The 20521-nt window shown below is 42.0% G+C and overlaps 1 protein-coding gene across 5 annotated transcripts in view; it reads right to left on the bottom strand.

The window, feature by feature from the left end:
- Positions 1–20521, bottom strand: part of MBOAT2 (membrane bound O-acyltransferase domain containing 2) — a 127532-nt gene that overhangs the window by 29884 nt on the left and 77127 nt on the right. For 4 of the 5 annotated variants that reach the window (XM_045447797.1, XM_045447796.1, XM_045447794.1 and 1 more), the window contains exon 4: positions 7802–7897. The exons of the other annotated variant lie outside the window; for it this stretch is intronic. In XM_045447797.1, coding sequence (XP_045303753.1) covers positions 7802–7897 — 96 coding nt within the window. The remainder of the gene's footprint in view (positions 1–7801; positions 7898–20521) is intronic. 5 annotated transcript variants of the gene reach the window in all.

Here is a 20521-nt window from a genome sequence, read left to right as displayed (position 1 = left end):
TGTGCCGACAGCTCGGAGCCTGGAGCCTGCTTCGGATTCTGTGTCTCCCTCTCTCTCTGCCCTTCCCCCACTCATGCTCTGTCTCTCTCTCTCTCTCTCTGTCTCTCTCTCTCAAAAACAAATAAACGTTAAAAAAAATTAAAAATAAATAAAAAAGAAACTGAATGCTGAAAAGAACAGTCGCTGCCTCAACTGCCCATTACCTCCAGGAGAGGCTACCTCTAGCGCCATCTGCATACGCGGATGCGACAAAGCAACCGCAAGCACCTGCTGGGTCAAAGGTCAGCTTGCCACTGGGTGCAAGTCACCTGACAACAGAGCCCAACTATCAGCTCTCCACTGTGGTCCTCTCTTTCCTTCACAAACAGCAAAACCCACCGAGGCCAAAATAAGCCCCACATACCGAATGCCAAAGAAAACGCAGTGAGTCATCACGGAGAGGGCCACGGGTTTCTGAGCCACGTTCATTCGTTCACTTTACTCCCTCGTTTAGAAACAGGTATCTAACAAGCACCTACAAGAAACCAGATGCTGGAGACACAACCGTGCACAAGGTGAAGTTCTCGGGGCCGCGGACCTCACGGTGCATCGGACAGAGAGAGATAATGAAGCAGTCAACAGGTGAACACATCCGACGCCAGATGCTGCCAAGTGCTGAGCGCAGGCACAAAGCAGGGTGGGGGGAGGAGGGAGGAGACCTGGCCTCACCCTGAAGGTGACATTTCAAGTGAGAACAAGGCAGAGAGCAGCCTGAAGTAGGGTAAGAATGTTCAGGAAGGAGGAAAGCAGTTCAACAGCAGTTCAATAGAAGCGCGACTAGCACGTGGGGAGACAGAAGGCCACTGGTGGGATGAGAGGAGGTGCAGAGGGAGGATGGGGACGTGCAGGGGCAGCGGTCAGGGTCAGACCCAGCAGGCTTCTGGAGCTGAGTGACCCACGCGAGGGAGGGTTTCCGCACGGAAGTAACTTGGTGTTAAATGGGTGAATTCTCGGGGCGCCTGGGAGGCTCAGTCGGTTGAGCTTCTGACTTCAGCTCAGGTCGTGATCTCACGGTCCATGGGTTCAAGCCCCGCGTCAGGCTCTGTGCTGACAGCTCAGAGCCTGGAGCCTGCTTTGGATTCTGTGTCTCCCTCTCTCTCTGCTCCTCCCCCATTCATGCTCTGTCTCACTCTGTCTCAAAAATAAATAAACATTTAAAAAAAATTTTTAAAAAAACGGGTGAATTCTGACTCTGGGCTGAAAAGACTGAGGAGGGGTGCCTGGGTGGCTCCCTCAGTTGAGCATCAGACTCTTGGTTTCAGTTTAAGTCACGATCTCACAGTTCATGAGTTCAAGCCCCATGTCAGGCTCTGCACGGACAGCATGGAGGCTGCCTGGGATTCTCTCTCTCTCTCTCTCTCTCTCTCTCTGCCCCTCCCCTGCTCACATCCTCTCTCTCTCTCAAAATAAATACACTTAAACAAAATGAAAAAACCAAACTTCTTAAAAAAAGACTGAGGAGCTGCAGGGGGATAAGTGGGCAGGAGAGGGTGGTGGCTCAGACCAGGGTGATAGCACGTGTGGTCTGATGTGGAGCCTGGCCACCATGTAACGGTAAAGACGACAGGATCGGCCGACGGTCTGACAATGGATCAGAGGCAGGGCTTGAGACCCGATGCTGCCAAGGTTTTTGACCAGAGCAACCACGCAGAAGGACGGAGGCAAGGGAGAAGGATCACAGGAGGGGCAGAGAGGGCATCGGGGAGTCTGTTTCAGGCGTGTCCAGTGCGAGCTGCCTCCTGGACACTCGGGTGGAGATGTGGGCAGTGAACAGGCAGCGGGACAAGAGTCAGAAAACCCCACTTAAATCCTGACCCCACCACTGATCAATTTGGAAGACTGGGAAGGTATTTCAGCCCCCCTCCAAGTTATTATCTAAAAAACAGATAAAAGTAACACTGGGTGGATTAAATAATGCAGCAGTATGACAAATACCTCGAACAGTATCTGAGAGACAGCAAATGTTTGATAAAACCTTCTTTACTAAACAGTGGAGTTGCTACTAAAGCACAAGGCCCTGGGGGGACACGATAATTAGCTGTAAAGTGCAGTCTCTGATGAGGCTTTCTCACTAAAACAGGAGATGAACAGGTATGTGAATAACTATATAAAAAAGTGTCATGAGCCAAACGAGACATCTGAAGAAAGGCGTGCAGGGACGACAGAAAATTCAAACCCAGGGGAAAACCTCGAATTGGAGTCCTGTCATCTGGGCCCGTAAGATTAGCCGTGGTGGACAGGCACCGATGGCTGGACAGGAAGGGTGCCCTGAGCACAGGGAACGGACTGGGCGCAAAGGCAAATGTACTGACAGGAGAGCAGGGCTGTGGGCATCAGACGACTGAGGAAGGCAGCCGGGACGGGGCTGCGGGGCAGAGCCGGGCACACACCGTGAGGGCTCAGAGTCCCAAGAAAACCGAAGACTTCCGATAAATCTCATTAAAGCACGCTGCTCTGTGAATGGATGTAACGGTAGAAAAGGCCTGCGGAGGGCAGAAACCAGACAAATCAAGCCACAGATTAGCCCGTCTACTCTTGGTAACTCGACCTACGTTAGTAGCAGCCAGACAGAATGTTTCCTCCCAACAAATGTAGGTCAAGGTGTGGGAGATGCTCCCAAGGGACAAAACAGGGTCAATGGAACACTGCCGTTTAGCGGTTGGGCTGAATAATTTACATCCATCCCACTTGCAACACAGTTACTGGGCACAGCGTGAGAGGAGGGAGATGAGAGCGAGAGGCCTTCCAGAGCTCGGCACGCGGCACAGAGAGTCTACAATCAGACTCAAACGAGGCTTTCTAGGAGTGCGTGCGACAATCGCACCTGTAGCTCTCAGACCAAACGGTCTGTCCCTTATGCTGGACAGGACTGTCACTTACAAAAGTACTGAGCACCTCGCAAAAGGTAGAGTGTGTGCTCCATAAATCGTAGCTGAACGAACACACAGGAGTAAGCAGTAATGAAACGTCTGCTGAGCATCTGATACCACGTGGTTAGCTCTAAAACACAGCCTTAATTTGAATGGAAAATTATGTCCTGTACATCTCTTTTGGTGGATGCACTCAGCTACCCCTTCAAAAGTCAACATACTCCAATCAGAACTCATTACCTTTCTGCCACACAAGTTTGCTCTTACTTCCGTCTACAAGTTCTTTACCTACATAGAAGGAAAGCAGTTACCTTCCTTTTGTCTCAACACCATTTACTTAATAATCGAGAAGGGCTTTCCCCACGGATCTATTCTCCCACTGTTTCTATTCCGTCCTTGTATTTCTTGGATCAATGGGTCTGCTTCTCTCCTCTGGCTTCACTGTTTTATCTACTCCCGTGTCAGTCCTGTAATAGTTAAATGACAGCTACTTTACAAACAGGAGTGTGTTTTGTACTGAAATTGCTACTCTCGAGCATTTCTACTTCTAGAGGAACTTTTCAATTCATCTAATTTCCCTCAAAACCCCACCTTGAACTGCATTACACCTGCAGATTAACTTGAGAGGAATTCCCATCTTTATAATATTAAATTTTACTGTCTGAATAACAAGATATTTCTCCCGTTAGGGTTCTTTTATATCCTACAGTAAAGTTTTACAGTTTTCTACACTGAGGTCCTGTGCATTTCTTCTTACGTGTATTCTCAGATAGACATTGTGATGGTTTTCATTGCTTGTGAAGCTAGGATCCTTTATTATACTTGCTAACTGGTTATTGCTAATCTAAAGGGAAGTTATTTAATTATTTTAATGTCTCCTCTATTTTCTAAGGCTACCACGAAAGTCAAGACTACAGTGGTTTTCGACCTTTCTGCAAAAAGGAACTTCTGCTAAGAAACGAGTCCCTTTAATCTGATCAACATTTCAAATGTATCTTGAACTCATGTCCAAACACACAGATGTTCACATTCATATACAGGCACAGTACCAGTTTCCTGTGCCTCAGGCAAGAAAGACTGCCCCGGCCGTAAGAGTTCCCACGCGGTTCCTCAGCAAGAGCCTGGTTCCACCTCCTGTGCTGCCAGCTTCAAGGCAACAGCACAGTTCAGGACAAAGGATGGCCACTGTATTCAACTCTACCTTCTTCAGACGCCCAACATTTTGGATATTTACCCTAATTAGGTTCAAGTTAGGATCTTTTCTGCTCGTCTTATAACACGCTCAAGGCTTCTAAATGCCTAAATATTTCATTAAGGGGAAAGTCTGCCTCTAGATGGCTTCTTCTCTGTCCTGTGTCCAATAAGAAAAAAAGTCCTTCAGCTTCATTCTCCCAGAAGGCCTCTTTCAGCTAATGTGTCTCTGCCTAATCTTTATCAGTTTACTGATGATGATCAAATGTCTCCTCCTAATGGATAAAAATTACACATTAAACTAGGAGTTTTGTATCAGGTTTATATTGAAAATGCTATGTTATTTTCTTCCACATACTTAAACATTTGTAAATTATATTTAAGTATTTAAGTGAAATTTTAGGGGCGCCTGGGTGGCTCAGTTGGTTGAGCATCTGACTTTGGCTCAGGTCACATCTCATGGTTCAAGAGTTCGAGCCCCGCATTGGGCTCTGTGCTGACAGCTTGAAGCCTGGAGCCTGCTTCGGATTTTGTCTCCCTCTCTCTCTGCTCCTACCCTACTCATGCTCTGTCTCTCTCGAAAATGAATAAACATTAAAAAAATTTTTTTCAAATGAAAGTTTACATTTCAGCAAAGTAAAGCCACACCATATAAAGCTATTTTTAAACACGCGTTTTGCTCTTACTGCAAACTACCCGCTAATTTGTGGGCCACATAAGCAGTCTTTTCCAATCGGGGGTGAGCAGCAGTGGTGAGGAAGCATGCTCTCTCCCTTTGCTCCCCAATAGCGTCTCCATCAGTGTAATCAGGAGAATTCCAGGGGCACCTGGGGCTCAGGTGGTTTAGCTTCCAACTTAGGCTCAGGGCATGATCTCATGGGTCGTGGGTTCAAGCCCCGCGTGGGGCTCTGTGCTGACAGCTCAGAGCCTGGAGCCTGCTTCGGATTCTGTGTCTCCCTCTCTCCCTGCCCATCCCTTACTTGTGCGCGCTCTCTCTCTAAAATACACATTAAAAAATAATCCTTTTAATAAAAAAAAGGATTCCAGAGATGCTGACGGAGGTGAAGCCCTAAGAAAGAAGCTTCCCTAAACGACTGTGTGAAGCAAAGGCTCCCTATTCAGTGGACCATCAAAGTGGCTGAGAAATAAACACGTATTATGTTAAGCCACTGAACTTATGATGTTTTAACAGTGTGAGCCTATCTCCAGCTAGACAGTAACAAGTTTAGAATGTCAGGTTTGAGAAATCAGAAAGGTGATGACTAGATCAACCAAAAGAGCAGTTGTGAGGGCCCAGTAAACACTGTGTCACGCAAATCCGTACTCACAAGAACCGCATCAATGAGCTCAATTTAGCTATGTTAGACTGGTTTTTAAATCTGGCAGTTTAGGGGCGCCTGGGTGGCTCAGTCGGTTAAGCGTCCAACTTCAGCTCAGGTCATGATCTCACGGTTCGTGGGTTCGAGCCCCGCGTCGGGCTCTGTGCTGACAGTGCAGAGCCTGGACCCTATTTCGGATTCTGTGTCTCCCTCTCTCTCTGCCCCATCCCTGTTCACACTCTGTCTCTGTATGTATCAAGAATAAATAAACACTAAAAAAAAATAAAAATAAAATAAAAATCTGGCAGTTTAAAAATATAAGCAGCACGATATTTGTTAAATGAAGTACATGTAGAATCCCAAAATATAAGCTAGAGACACAGAGCAGTTGTGGCTGAAGTGAGACTAGAGGGGACAGCCTCACCTGCTTAGTGTCCCTGGAACATGGCTCCAGTGTCCTAGCACTGAAGAAGGCCATTTGAAAATTCGTGATTTTACAGTATTAACTTCTAGCTGCTAATGTTCACATTTCTGTTATCTACGTGCAGACACTGAATTAGTCAAGAGTATTCTTTTTGTTGCTATTTCGTACTAAAGGCTTCATTCATTCATTCTTCATTCACTGTAACACAAGCACTAACGCTCTGAATTTTTTTTTTTTAATGTTTATTTTTGAAAGAGAAAGAGAGAGACAGAGCGTGAGCAGAGGAGGGGCAGAGAGAGAGAGAGAGAGAGAGAGAGAGAGACAGAATCTGAGGCAGGCTCCAGGCTCTGAGCTGTCAGCACAAGGCCCAACGCGGGGCTCAAACCCACGAACCACAAGATCATGACTTGAGCTGAAGTCGGATGCTGAACCCACTGAGCCACCCAAGGGGCCCCAGTAAGCTCTGAACTTATCTTGGATAGCACAGCTTTGCCTGCACTGCTCAGGTTTTCTACTCTGTGTTTGTTGTCTTCCCCCATTTTTCTCACTATATTTTCTACTTTCCTCTTAACTGAGGTATTATTATTATTGATCCAGTAAGGGTTTATTCAATGTCACCATGTGCTAAACACTACGGATACCGCAATGAACAGTAGGGTAACTGTTCCCAGGAAGATTAAACTGTCTAAGTGATCTTGACTCTTGTAAACATTCACAACTAGGTCCTACTCTCATACCCTAATGACAACGTGTGACCGGGCTTACACCCTCAAGTTCGTGAAGATTTTCAGTGCCCAATATGTTTACTGATTCCATCCATTAGCTCTTTTTGTCCAAGAATATCTATTATTTACAAGCTAGACCGCCAGCATCTATTCTCCTTTTCTGAATTCCGGGTATATTTCTCTATTCTACCCAATATATTGCTAATTTAACTAGTTTGTAAAGTGTATTTAATCAGTGTGGTTCGGCTTGCTTTGTTTGTTCTTTTGCATGCGATCTCCTTTCATCCAAATCTATTTTTTAAATCTGTTTTAAAAAAGTAAAATCTACTTGAATCCCATTAAGGACAAAAAGAAAATTTCAACTTCTAAAATTCTCTTGTTTCATAGCAGTAATTTTTCTCTAAGCTCATACAACTTTGGTCCATTTCTAATGTTGAATAACCTTTTTTCAGAGATGCCATGACATACTTTATTTTTTCTACTTTGCTTATCCTTAGCAGAGGTCCCTTTATAAGGATGGTAAGCAAGTCAGTCCTTAAGGATTGGCCTATGTTTATTTTGGAATAGACATTTCATCAGCTTGTTGCAGGACAAAGAGTACCGTGGAGCAACTAGACTACGACCCCTCTGAAGGAACAAAAAAGCCAGAAGTTCTTTCCACTACTCAGTTGAGTGCAGACAGAAGAAAGCAGAACATTCCATGAACGTGAAAATGCATACAACCAAAATACATATTCAAATGTCTGCTCTAGAAAATTCAGAGGACCTCTGGCCCAAAGAAAAGTCTCAGGGGCTGTTAAGAAGCAGAAGTGACCAGATCTTACAGAGAAGCTGGTGAATGACCCTACAAAAGGGATTCGCTCAAGAGATCAAAGAAAGAGACTCAAGGATACAGGCTGAAGGGGGATGGTTTTCAACAGTTATAACTGATGGCAGAAATTTCTGTAAAATTAGAAAATGCTTTCAAGATCAGAATGCCATACGACAACTTCAATTGCTACATATTTGGAAATTTTATAGAAGTCAACTTAAAAGGACAGGTTATTTTTGTGACTTATAAGCACTACAAAAGGCCACTTTACATGAAGAAAATGTCTCAGCTCATAGAGGAATTTTCAACAAAAACGTTTGTCAATAGCTTTTCATTAGAACTACTAAATGCAACCATAGGCTGTCCTTCCACCAACGTGACAGTAGATAAAACGGGCTACTGAATCAAAGTTTTACTCTTACCCTGAAAAATCAGCAGAATATTGTCCATAATCAAAGATATAGACTCTAGTAATTTGGCACACTGTGAGGTATCCCAAAGCAAACACAAAACAATATCTGGAAAACAGAAACAAACTAGATTAGTGAAAATAAAAGATTCATTTTATTAGAGAATACATTTCAAAATACTTTATTAACCATATGATATGGTTCAAAAATTAAATATTTCTAGATCTACTCCACAAATAGCTTTCTTCAATAAATTGTAAAAACTCTTTACTAGTACCTAGTTTACTTGACTTTTGTACCACCTTCAATGGTAAATCCATTTAATCAATGCTTTCATTATTGTTTTCCTTCTGAAAGACCTCCATAACCCAAATTACAGATTTGAAAGTCATGTTCACAAGTATAAAACTGTGAGTATTGGTAATTTTTCTATTTATTCTTCCTTTTTAGAAAACACAATTTGGCACAAAAATATGTGGCTAGATCATACATTAAATAAATTCTTGTTCTCAACAGTTTAAAATCATACATCTTTAGTGTGGATCAGGTAGCATTTACTCACATAGTACAAGCATGAACATTTAGTGATTTTCACATCTCAAGGTGCTTGGGACAGTTACAATGTTTACACACACAGTATGGAAAATAATTTACATATCAATAGAAGAGACCAGAAACAGATTCTAGAACACTTAACATTGCATAGATAAAGGCTGCAATGCAAATTAGCAGGGCCGGATTATCATCTAAATAGTTAACAAGATAATTCCAGATGAACTAAAGAATTACTGTACGACATTAAGGGGCGCCTGAGTGACTCAGCTGGTTAAGCGTCCAACTTCAGCTCTGGTCATGATTTCGTGGTCCATGGGCTTGAGCCCCAAACTGGGCTCTGTGCTGACAGCTCAGGGCCTGGAGCCTGTTTCAGAATCTGGGTCTCCCCTACCCCACTTGAACTCACACTCTCTCTCTCAAAAATAAATAAACATTTAAAAAATTTTAAAAAAAGAATTACTGCACAACATTAAAACCAAAACACGCAGGAAATGTGGATAAATATTCAAATGTTCTCAAATTGGGGACATACTTTCTAAAACATTGATAATACAGAAGGAACCGATAGGGTAAAAAACAATATATTTGGTTAACTTAAAATCTTAAGTTTCTTGTGTAGGCAATTTAGGTAGTTTTATGAAAGAGATCTTTTAAACTTTAGACATATAGGTAATTTGATCTATTTGAATTATTCCTGAGGTCGGGGGGGAAAGGAGGATAGCTTGCTAATTGAAATGTTTTACAAAGCTAATATACTCCCAATAGCTGTAACTGACAAAATAGCACACACACATACTCATGCACACAGAGTCCACAAATCACAATTTCTAAAAATCATGTGGTCGATTGGCATCTGGCTACAATATCTCTCATTTCATATGGTCTTCTACAACCTGACCTTTTGCCCCTCCCCCCGTTAAGAACAAGAGTCTACTTCTCTACCCACTTTGAACCCGGTTGGCCTTCAACTCCTCTGACCAGTAGATCACGGCAGTAACACTGTGCTAGTTCCAAGGACAGCCCGCAATTGGCCTGGCACTTTCTACTTCTTGCCTTTTGGAAGCTGGTGGTCAGGAAAGAAGGGTGACTATGGGGAGATCACCACATGCAGAAGTTCTGGAGGATGAGACACCACGTAGGAGAGAGAGTGAGACAGACACCACGTTGTGAGATGTGTGGGTGACGACGCGGACGCCCTATCAAAAAGAGACGATCTATTCCGTTGAACCTTTCCAGAATTCCTGACCCACAATGGCATTAGCAAAATAACATACCTACTTGTTTGAGGCCACTGCAGTTTGGTAGAGTGGTATAATCAGAAGAGAAATCGGTACGTGAAAATGGGGTGCTACCATCATAAAGACCTGGAGCACACAGGACGGGCTTTGGGATGGCGTGGCAGGTGGAAGCAGTAGAGGCCGGAAGGGAATTGCTAGTGAACACGTAGAGCAGCCAGGAAATTGTCATCGGAAGCTACAGAAACACTGCTGCTCACTCGGAAGTGGAAAACAGAAAACATACCTTCCAGAAGCGCTAACGGGTTCCTTTTAGGCGCATACGACAAAGTATGGATACAGAGCAACGAACTAAAAAAGAGAAGTGTTCGGGTGTTTAGCAGAATTTAGAGAGAGAGAGAAAAAAAAAAAGAGCTCAGGACAATCTTTCCGGTCACAAAATATTCTTCAAGCAATCACAGTGAAGATGAGTCGAGAGGTGCTGTTCCACATGGCACCTCAGGGAGACATAAGGGCACACCTTTAGAGAACCTCTCAGAAAAAAACAACGGTTGCCACGAATCTCAAGGTTATGCCTCTTAGACACTCTGCTAGACAAGAACCTGGAGGGTGCTGTCCCACAGCACTTTCAGACCAAAGAAAAGGGAGACTGTCTGAAAGAGGTCTGTGGGTGTGGCTTCGGTCAAATGCAGGAGATTTCTAGTTGGACACACAGGAAGCCCGCATCAGTTTTCAAGAGAGTTACACAAGACTGGACTCCAAGGGAGAAACAGTTCAAAACGAAGAGATTTTCACGTCCCCAGTTATCTACTGGTAGGTAGTGGGCTGAGAAAGTTATTCAACGGCAAAATCTGGCTACCTCTTGTATAAAAAGGAAGGACAGCTCAGGGTGTGGATAAAGAGCCACTGAGACCAACTCACAGGGACTAGATGGGGGCACCACTCAAGGCACGGGTAACAGGTGTCCATCTGGATCCCACAGTTACTATGGACCAGAGATTGCTAAGCGACTTGCATTCTTCTCCTTTTTTTTTAACAGAAGGATCTACTACAAGTATCCTATCACTGTTCACCACTATATACTGGGTACTGGGAGGAGGGGTGCAAAAACCAGCCCCATTAGCGCACTGGTCCTCACATGGCCAAGAGCTGTCCTTGAGGAATCACATTGAAGAAGCCTCATCCATAGCAGACCTGACTTAGAAGACGAGATGGAGGGGTCACGCCAGATGCCGTAAGGAGGTGACACTCTGGGGGTCTTGAGAGGAAGTGAGAATACTGTTTATGCAGGATGCATTGTAAACTGCGCAGGCCAGAGTACAGGTCGCTGCCCCCAGTAAAAACGCTACCGCACATGCAGCTCTGAACATGAGCTGGAATAGAATTCTCTTCCCCTAGAATCCGGGCTGGACTTAATAACTTGGTTTACCAAATAGAACATAATGGAAATGACTTCCTGAAACTTCAAGGCCCGGTCAGAAGAAGTCTTGCAGCGTTCTCCATCTCAAATGCTTGTCCTTAGCACTCTGAGCCCCACCACCCGTGTGAGCAGATGGCACCTGCGTGGAGAAGTAACAATCCCCGCTCGCTGATCTCCCGGCCCACAGCCAACATCAACCACCAGCCGTGGAAGGAAACCACCTTGGATGTCAAGTAGTTAAGCTTTCAAATGACTGCAGTTCCAGCCAACAGTTAATAGCAACCACGTAAGAACTCAAGCAAAAATTGTCCTGCCGAATCTAGCTAACACATAGAACCATGAATAATAATAACAGGGGCATCTGGGTGGCTCAGTTGGTTAAGCATCTGGCTCTTGCTTTTGGCGCAGGTCATGATCTCACGGTTGTGAGATCAAGCCCCACGCTGAGCTCTGTGTTGACAGCGTGGAGCCTGCTTGGGATTCTCTCTCTCCCTCTCTCTCTGCCCCTCCCTGACTTGTGCATGCATGCTCTCTCTCACCACTCTCTCAAAAATAAATAAACATTAAAAAAAAAAATCTTAAAAAAAAAAAAAATCTACCAAAACACTAAGTATTCTGTTGGCCTGAGACACTACGGATTCCTGGGAGAAAGGATATGGAAGTTTTTGAGGTAGGAAAGGAACGGTGTATGTGTTACTATAAATTAACTTAATTTTAGACTTATTTTGAAAATTCCAATAACATAAAGCCCATTCTTCTGAAATTAATCTCTAAATTTAACATCACAATCCCAATCAAAATCCTAACAATACTTTGGGTGGGACCTGACCAGCTGACTTTCAAGGACTTCTGGAACACTGAGTAAACACGCGGTGAGGAGGACGGGCCGGATCCCAGCAGACAAAAGAGCATGTCACAGTGATTTATGAAGTAGTATTGTTTCATAAATAGATCAAAAGATTAACCAAACAGAAGTTCAAAAAAAGACTCATCCAACTAGAAGTTTCTGTTTATGACTATAAAGCTGGCATCAGAAATGAGTGGGAGAAGGAGGAATGAGGTAAAAGAGGTTAGAAAGTTAGCTCTCCTTTCGGAAATAAAAAGAAAATCGTTTCCTGGTTCACACTACACGCACACGTACAAAAATCCAGATTATTAACGGATCTCACTTAAGAAATCAGATTTCACTTAAGAAATGAAGTGAAAATGGATGACAATGTGAATGAGTAAATTATAGAGTTAAAAAAAATTATAAAGCCAGTCCATTTAGAAAAATAAGTGAGGGTGCCTGGCTGGCTCAGTTGTTGGAGTGTGCGACTCTTGATCTCAGGGTTGTGGGTTCAAGCACCATGTTGGATAGAGAGATTACTAAAAAAAAAAAAAAAAAAAAAAAAATGAACTTAAAAAAAAAAAGAAATGTGATTCAAGATAAAGAATGATCAGGAATTCATAGGAATAATCCAGAAATGCATATTAGAATACTGCTTGCCCAACATCACTGCCAAAAGTTTAAAAATAGGCAATATCCAGTTTGGGTAGGGAAAACAGGCATTCTTAGATGCCGCTGGTGGGACAAAATTTTAAACAGCCCTTTTTTTGGCAAGTGATTTTGCAGTACACCTCAGAATCTGTACATGCTCCCTGAACTACCAATTTCACTTTCTGGAGTCTATCCTAACAAATAAAAATACTTACATATATTCACAAGGATATACACATAGATATTCACTAAAGTACTATAAGTAATATGAAGTTTATACTTCATATAAATATATAAAAATAGAAAACCAACTAAATGTCTCCAATTCAATATTAGTTAAAATAAATGGAAATAATAAATAGAAAACCACACTACGGAATTCGGTAATAGTGATTAGAGACACCTATATGTACACATAATGAAAGTCACTTAAGCAGAAAAAGTGAACTAAAGAATAATCCCACTTGAGGTACCAGAACCCCCTATGCAGATGTCCATATATACACACATTTGTGTGTATATAAACATATACTGATAATATCATGGAAAAAGTTCTAGAACAAAACTGGAGTAGACATTCTGGGCTGATTTACTCCATGTGCATTTCCATCTCCATTGTCCCCTGCTTTCCTCTACTGTAGAGGCCCAAAGGCTAAATATCCAATCCCCAGCCTCTCTTGCAGCTAGAGTGGCAGGACACACAGATCTTGTCTGTGAGACACGTGCAGAAGTCGGGTGAGGCTCCTGGAAAAGTCCAAGATCTGTGCTGCCCAATATGGTAGCCACTGTCCTAGATTGGGCTCATGCCAGCTCCGAAAGGCTGTTAGTTTAAGAATTTTTGTAAACTGGTTGCTAAACACAGCCATCATTAAAAATGAAGGGATAGAACATAAAACTAAATAAACGGTATTACAAAGGCATTAAATATTCAAAACTCGTCACTTCTCAGTTCCATCTTATCATTTGCTATTTTCTGTGCTCTTGAGGCTATTTACATCTCCTGCATCTGCACGACAAAAATACTATCTAATGGTGAGCTATGGAGCATTTCTTCCCAGTCCCACATTCAAGGACTCCAAGTTAGTCACTTTAAAGCTACCGTGGTGAAGCATTTACACTACAAAAACTGGCAAATGATATAAATCTTCCTGATCATTGAAACCAAGGATCAACAAGCTAAAGGCTTTAGACCAAACTTGGCTCACTGCCTGCTTTGTAAATAAAATTTTGTATTTGGCCACACCCATGCCCATTTGTTTACATGTGTCTAGGGTTGCTTTCACCCTATAACAGTACAGCTAAACAGCTGTAACAGCAACTGTAATGGTCCTTAAAGCCTAACCAATTTATGGGCAGGTTTACTGACCCAAATTAGAACTAAAATGCTGAACAAAATGATGAAGGAAATGCCCATTAATCTTTTAGAAGGGTGCCATGACTATAGCCATTGTATTGTAACTAACAAAGAAAGAGGAAATACTCTTCCATTATGCAAAACCTATTATTCAATGCAGCAAAAGAAGTTGCTCACATACGGACAGATGAGTGAAATTCCAACATTCATCTTCATGGTCTCATTTTCATCTTATTTGTTAATATAAACAGAAATAGCAAGCAACATTCCTGGTAGAACGACATTCGTTTGTCCACGACATAAGCAACTTCTTTACTGAACTGGTCGGTAACCAAACATTTATTTGTAGTCTGATTACGTCATATCATGGTTGAACTGCAACCAGAGGTGGTGAGTTATAAGAGTTTGGCAAAAATCAATGAAAGAATTCTATAACAATCAACTGGCTCTATGAAATTTACAATAAAGAGTATTGCATATTTTATTATTTGTAAGTTATGAACTATATATCCATTATATTAGTAACATTTATAGTTAACTTGTGCACGTGTATTTATGCATCTGGCATCCCTAGAAAGTACCACTGACCAGCCACATGTGGTTACGGAGCACTTGAAACGTGGCTGGTCTAAATTGAGATGTTCCGTAGCTGTAAAATACACTTTGCTTTTTGAGGCCTTAAAAAAGAACTTCAGACACACTGTTAATAATTTTTACACTGACTATATTTTGAAATGATTATATTTTGGATATACTGGGTAAAATAAAATATATCATTAAAACTAAGACATTTCTTTTTTACTTTTTCAACTGTGTATATTGGAAAATTTAGAATTATATCTGTGGTTCACAATGTGTTTCTTTTTATAAAAATTTTTTAGTGTTTATTTATTTATTTATCGGGGGGGAGAGAGAAGCAGCACAAGTGGGAGACAGGCAGAGAGAGAGGGAGACACAGAATCCAAAGCAGGCTCCAGGCTCAAGCACAGAGCCCGACGCAGGGCTCGAACTCATGAACTGCGAGATCATGACCTGAGCTGAAGTCGGCGCTCAACCAACTGAGCCACCCAGGTGCCCCACAATGTATTTCTAATGTACAGTCCTAGATAGCTTTCCTGAAAGCAGAAAAGGGGACAGACACAGCTGATGTGGCTTTTCACACTTTTGAATTCTTTCTGCCTAGAAAATGGACGTGATGGCTGTCGTAGCAACCCTCCTGCATCCTGTGAGGTGGCAAACGGGCTAAGACAGCAGGAAAGAACAAGAGAAGAAACCTGCTTCCTCAATGACACGTTGACCTGCTGCATTGATTCTGAGTAGCCTAATATCCAGAAAGAATCCTAGGTGGTGAATTCTTTTTCCCCATTATCTGCAACTGAAATGCATTCCTAACTGATGGAAAAGCACAGCCAACTTTTGTTTTCTTTTGAGTCACATCACACAGGGCAAGGTGCTGGGGCAAGCCTTTGACTTTGCACACTCACACAGCAGCAGAGGAAAAGCAGACAGGCCAATACGTGTGTGTGCAGTGTTATCGTAAGTGCTATGCTCAAGGTAAGAATTTCAATGAATGTCTTCAAACAGAAACATAGACAAGCAAATACACTCCGGACAGAACTGATCTAGATGTAAATGATGGCTCTGTCACTTTTTATTACATCCTGTGTGATGGTAAGAGAGTTACCTTACTTCTGACCCCTCCTTCTCTCCCTTATAAAAGGCAGACACAGGGATCCTGAGGACTCTAACTCAATCAACTGCAATCTTGTCTTCCCTGCTGGTTTATGGGTAGGCATACGACTTAGGTCTGGTCAGTGAAACTTGACACGGTGCTTTTAGAAAGGCTTCTCTCTGTCTACGGCCATACCACCCTGAACGCGCCCGATCTCGTCTGATCTCGGAAGCTAAGCAGGGTCGGGCCTGGTTAGTACTTGGATGGGAGAAAGGCTTCTCTCCTTCTTTAAGTATGACACTTGCTACTGTCATATCTGTAAGTGCAGCAGCCACCTTTCACCTGTAAAAGCAGCTAGTCGAAGGACAAATCAATACGCAAGGAAGGCAGAATAAAAAAGTTAAGTAGAACAAAAAGTAGAACTTTTTTTTTTTTTTCAACGTTTATTTATTTTTGGGACAGAGAGAGACAGAGCATGAACGGGGGAGGGGCAGAGAGAGAGGGAGACACAGAATCGGAAACAGGCTCCAGGCTCCGAGCCATCAGCCCAGAGCCTGACGCGGGGCTCGAACTCCCGGACCGCGAGATCATGACCTGGCTGAAGTCGGACGCTTAACCGACTGCGCCACCCAGGCGCCCCAAAAAGTAGAACTTTTTGATGCCCTCATTGAGACTAAGTTGCTGAACTAATCAAAAAGAGCTGCCTTGCCTCACGACTTCTTGCTCTGGGAGGTAAATCTTTCTATACTGTTTACACCATTGTGTACCAGGAGTTGGGATTTCTGCTCGTTGCAGCCCAAAGCATCCTGATACGATTATTACTCGTATCAAATCAACTGCATTGGGAGAGTTATAGAACAGAACATTTTCTTCTTTTTAGAAATATAAATGTTGAATCACTGCCTCATTTCAAAAACAGAAATCACATCTAAAATAGCTATTCATTTAGGTATCAGATAGAGCGTGGAGACTGTTCAGGAAAAACCCAGAACTCAGGGACTATGGGATTAATGAACCAGAAGTGCTGAGGGGAAATGAAAAAGAATTCTTCTGAAAGGAGGAAAAGAGGTAACATCATCACCAAAAGGTTCAAAATTCCTATCGGGAATAAAGACAAAAAAATCTAACAAATGAGTAATTGTTTTCATGTGCTGAAATCAAATTAAACCGTTCACTTTCCCAGATGTGTGAGCTCAGATGACCTGAAGCTCAGCTTCAGGGAAAGGCTCGCATATCTGAACACTAACTTACTGTCTTCTTATTCTGCCTCCTCCTCTGCTTATACTTAGTCTTGAAGTCAGGTACTTACACTGGGTTGTGAAACCTCGAAATGCGCTCCTCTTTCAAACACACTGTTGGCTAATCTGTAGCCTTTGCATTTCTATGTAATTTTTTTTTTATTTTTTTTTTTAACGTTTATTTTTGAGACAGAGAGAGACAGAGCATGAACGGGGGAGGGGCAGAGAGAGAGGGAGACACAGAATCGGAAACAGGCTCCAGGCTCTGAGCAGTCAGCACAGAGCCCGACGCGGGGCTCGAACTCACATACTGCAAGATCGTGACCTGAGCCGAAGTCGGAGGCTCAACTGACTGAGCCACCCAGGCGCCCCTTCTATGTAATTTTTGAGACAGCTTTAAAAACACAGGGGACGCTATAAAACAAAAACCATATGACCAAACAGGGTCTTGGAAAGTATAGGCAGAGGGGGAGGGCAAAATAAGAAGAAAGTCCGTATTCTGATGTGCGAGTCTTGTGTAAGGTTAGTCACATGGACCAATGAGCAGATAGTCTGGAAATAAAGCCACAACATACAGGGTGAGTTGCAATCCAATACAGAGAAGATGGTGTCTCCAGTTAACAATGCTGGGACAAGTGGATCTACATACAGAAAAAAGTTAATTTCAACCTTTAACTCATAACACACACAAAAATGAACTCAGAATGGATCAGTGATCTAAGCCTAAACAATACAACTATAAAACTTCTACAAGAAAATGTTCACATATTAGGGCAGATGAAGATTTCTTAGAAAAGACACAAAAAGCTCTAAGCTATGAAACAAACATTTGATAAACAGACTTCAAAATTTCAAAGTTCTATGGGGCACCTGGGTGGCTCAGTTGGTCAAGCGGCCAACTTCGGCTCAGGTCATGATCTCATGGTTCGTGGGTTCAAGTCCCGCATCAGGCTCTGTGCTGACAGCTTGGAGCCTGGAGCCTGGATTCTGTGCCCTTCCCCCACTCACACTCTGTGTCTCTGTCTCTCTCTCTCTCAAAAATAAACTAGAAAAAGAAATTCAAAGTTCTGTTCTTTAAAAATCACCACCGGGGTACACTTATCATGATGAGCACTGACTAATGCATGGAGGTGTCGAATCACTACATTGCACACCTGAAACATATTAATATAACACTGTTAACTACACTGGAATTAAAATTAAAAGCTTAATTAAAACAAATCACCACTAAGAAAATGAAAAGGCAAGTCACATATTAGGAGAAAATACTCCTAATTCATAAAACTGACAAAAGGCTTCATCCTTTGAATTATAAAATGATAATAAAGTTCAAGTCAAGAGATTTGAACAGACACATCCCAAAATAAGGTGTACAACTGGTCAATAAACACAAGAAAGATGCTTGACATCATCAATCAAGAGAAATCTAAATTAAAATCATAGTGAGATACCACTACGCGTTCACTAGAACGACTAAAATTGAAAAGAATGATAAAACCAAATGCTGGTGAGACTGTAAAAGCAACAGGTTCATATATCACCACTTTGGAAAAGGTTGGCAGTTTATTATATAATTAAATATATTTTTACCCTGTGCCCCAGAAATTCCTCTTCTGCTGCACAACATGCAGGAGAAATGAAAATATATGTTCATAAAAAGACTCGTGCAAAAATGTTTTAGAAGTTGTATTCATAATAGCCCCAATTTTGAAACATCTCCAATGTCCATTAACAAGTAGGACAAAGGATACATAAATTGTAGTACACATATTCTATACAATGGAAAGCCACTCAGCAATAAAAGGAACAATCTGGTAGGTTGTGATTTGATTTTTTTCTTTTAAATTACAGTATCTAAGGACCACTTTTGCTTCCATCATGGAATCCTTAATAATTGAGCAGACGGACTCTTTCCATCTGGTGTTCCTTTTTACTTCTAAAAGATAAGGGGTGCCTGGGTGGCTCAGTCAGTTAAGCGGCCGACTTTGGCTCAGGTCATGATCTCGCGGTCCATGAGTTCGAGCCCCGCGTCGGGCTCTATGCTGACAGCTCAGAGTCTGGAGCCTGTTTCAGATTCTGTGTTTCAGATTCTGACCCTCCCCCGGTCATGCTCTGTCTCTCTCTGTCTCAAAAATGAATAAACGTTAAAAAAAAATTTTTTTTTAAAAAGATAAATTATAATTGTTATACTTTGGGGCTCCTGGGTGGCTCGGTGTTTAAAGTGTCCGACTCTTGATTTCGGCTCAAGACATGATCTCACAGTCATGAGATCGAGCTCCGCATCGGGCTCTGTGCTGAGCATGGAGCCTGGTTGGGATTCTCTCTCCTGCTCTGTCCCTCCCCCACTTGCACACTCTCTCTCAAAATAAACAAACCCTTAAAAATAATAATTGCTACACTTTGGATCTTTTAAGTGCAATTAAAAGTCATTAAAACACATATACCACGTAATACTTCAGCTTGAGTCATATCATAAGATTGCATTTTACTACAGGTTATATAAGAAAATTATATAGGAGTGTCTGGGTGGCACAGTCAGTTAAGCGTCCGACTTTGGCTCAGGTCATCATCTCATGGTTCATGAGTTCAAGCTCCACATCAGGCTCTGTGCTGACAGCTCAGAGTCTGGAGCCTGCTTCAGATTCTGTGTCTCCCTCTCTCTCCGCCCTTCCCCCACTCACACGCATGCTCTCTCTCTGTCTCTCGCTCTCCAAAATAAACATTTCAAAACAATTTTTTTAAAAAGAAAATTATATATATTTATATATTATCTGTGTGTGCACATATAGAGAAATAGACTGATAGATATGGATCACAAATATATATACATATATAAAATATAAACACATACATACAATTGTATCTCTATATACAAATACAGGCACATGTACATACACATATACACACTGATATATTCTAAGACAATTATGCCCATGATCATAGTACATATTTTAATATATAAATATATTTTAAGTTCACTTTAAGTAAAAACTTAATTAAGATATTCACAGAGTCAGACTTTCTATTAAAAAATAAAGTACAGGGGCACCTGGGTGGCTTAGTCGGTTAACCGTCTGACTCTTGATTTTGGCTCAGGTCACAATCTCACAGTTTGAGGGTTTGAGCCCCATGTCAGTCTCTGTGCTGACAGCATGAGCCTAGTTGGGATTCTCCTATTCTCTCTCTCTCTCCCTCTCTCTCTCTCTCTCTCTCTCTCTCTCTCTCCACCCCGCCCCCCCACCCTTTGCCCCATGCACATGCTTCTCTCTCGCTCAAAAGTAAATACAAATAAACACTTATAAATAAATAAAGTTACAAAATGAATTTCTTGTTGGTAAATTTCTGTGTAAACAGAAACATTTCCTATGTAAATGTCTTAGAGTGTGCTTTGTCTCCAGTTTCTAATTCTCATTAAAATTAAGTAACAAATTTTTTTTAAAAAAGGAACAATCTGTTGATAAACACAACTGACACAGGAATTTTAAAACATTAAACTGAGTTTAAAAAAACGAGGGGGGCAGACACAAAAGATTACTTACTATATAGTTCCATGTATACAAAATTCTACAACAGGCAAAACTCATCTCTAGTGACAGAAAACAGATCACTGGCTGCAGGAACAGAGACGGACTGATCACACAGGGAGAGGAAGAAACTTTGGGGATGAGTAAAATGTTCTCTAACTTGATTTGGACAGCAGTTACAGTTTATTTGTTTGTCTAAACCCATTGAACTGGTGGTTTTGTTTTAGGAAAATTACACCTAAAGTTGATTGAAA

Source organism: Leopardus geoffroyi, chromosome A3 (genome assembly GCF_018350155.1).
Source record: "Leopardus geoffroyi isolate Oge1 chromosome A3, O.geoffroyi_Oge1_pat1.0, whole genome shotgun sequence".
Lineage (NCBI taxonomy): Eukaryota > Metazoa > Chordata > Mammalia > Carnivora > Felidae > Leopardus > Leopardus geoffroyi.
The sequence above is the reverse complement of the archived record's forward strand: the minus strand, read 5'-3'. Positions and strand labels throughout refer to the sequence as shown.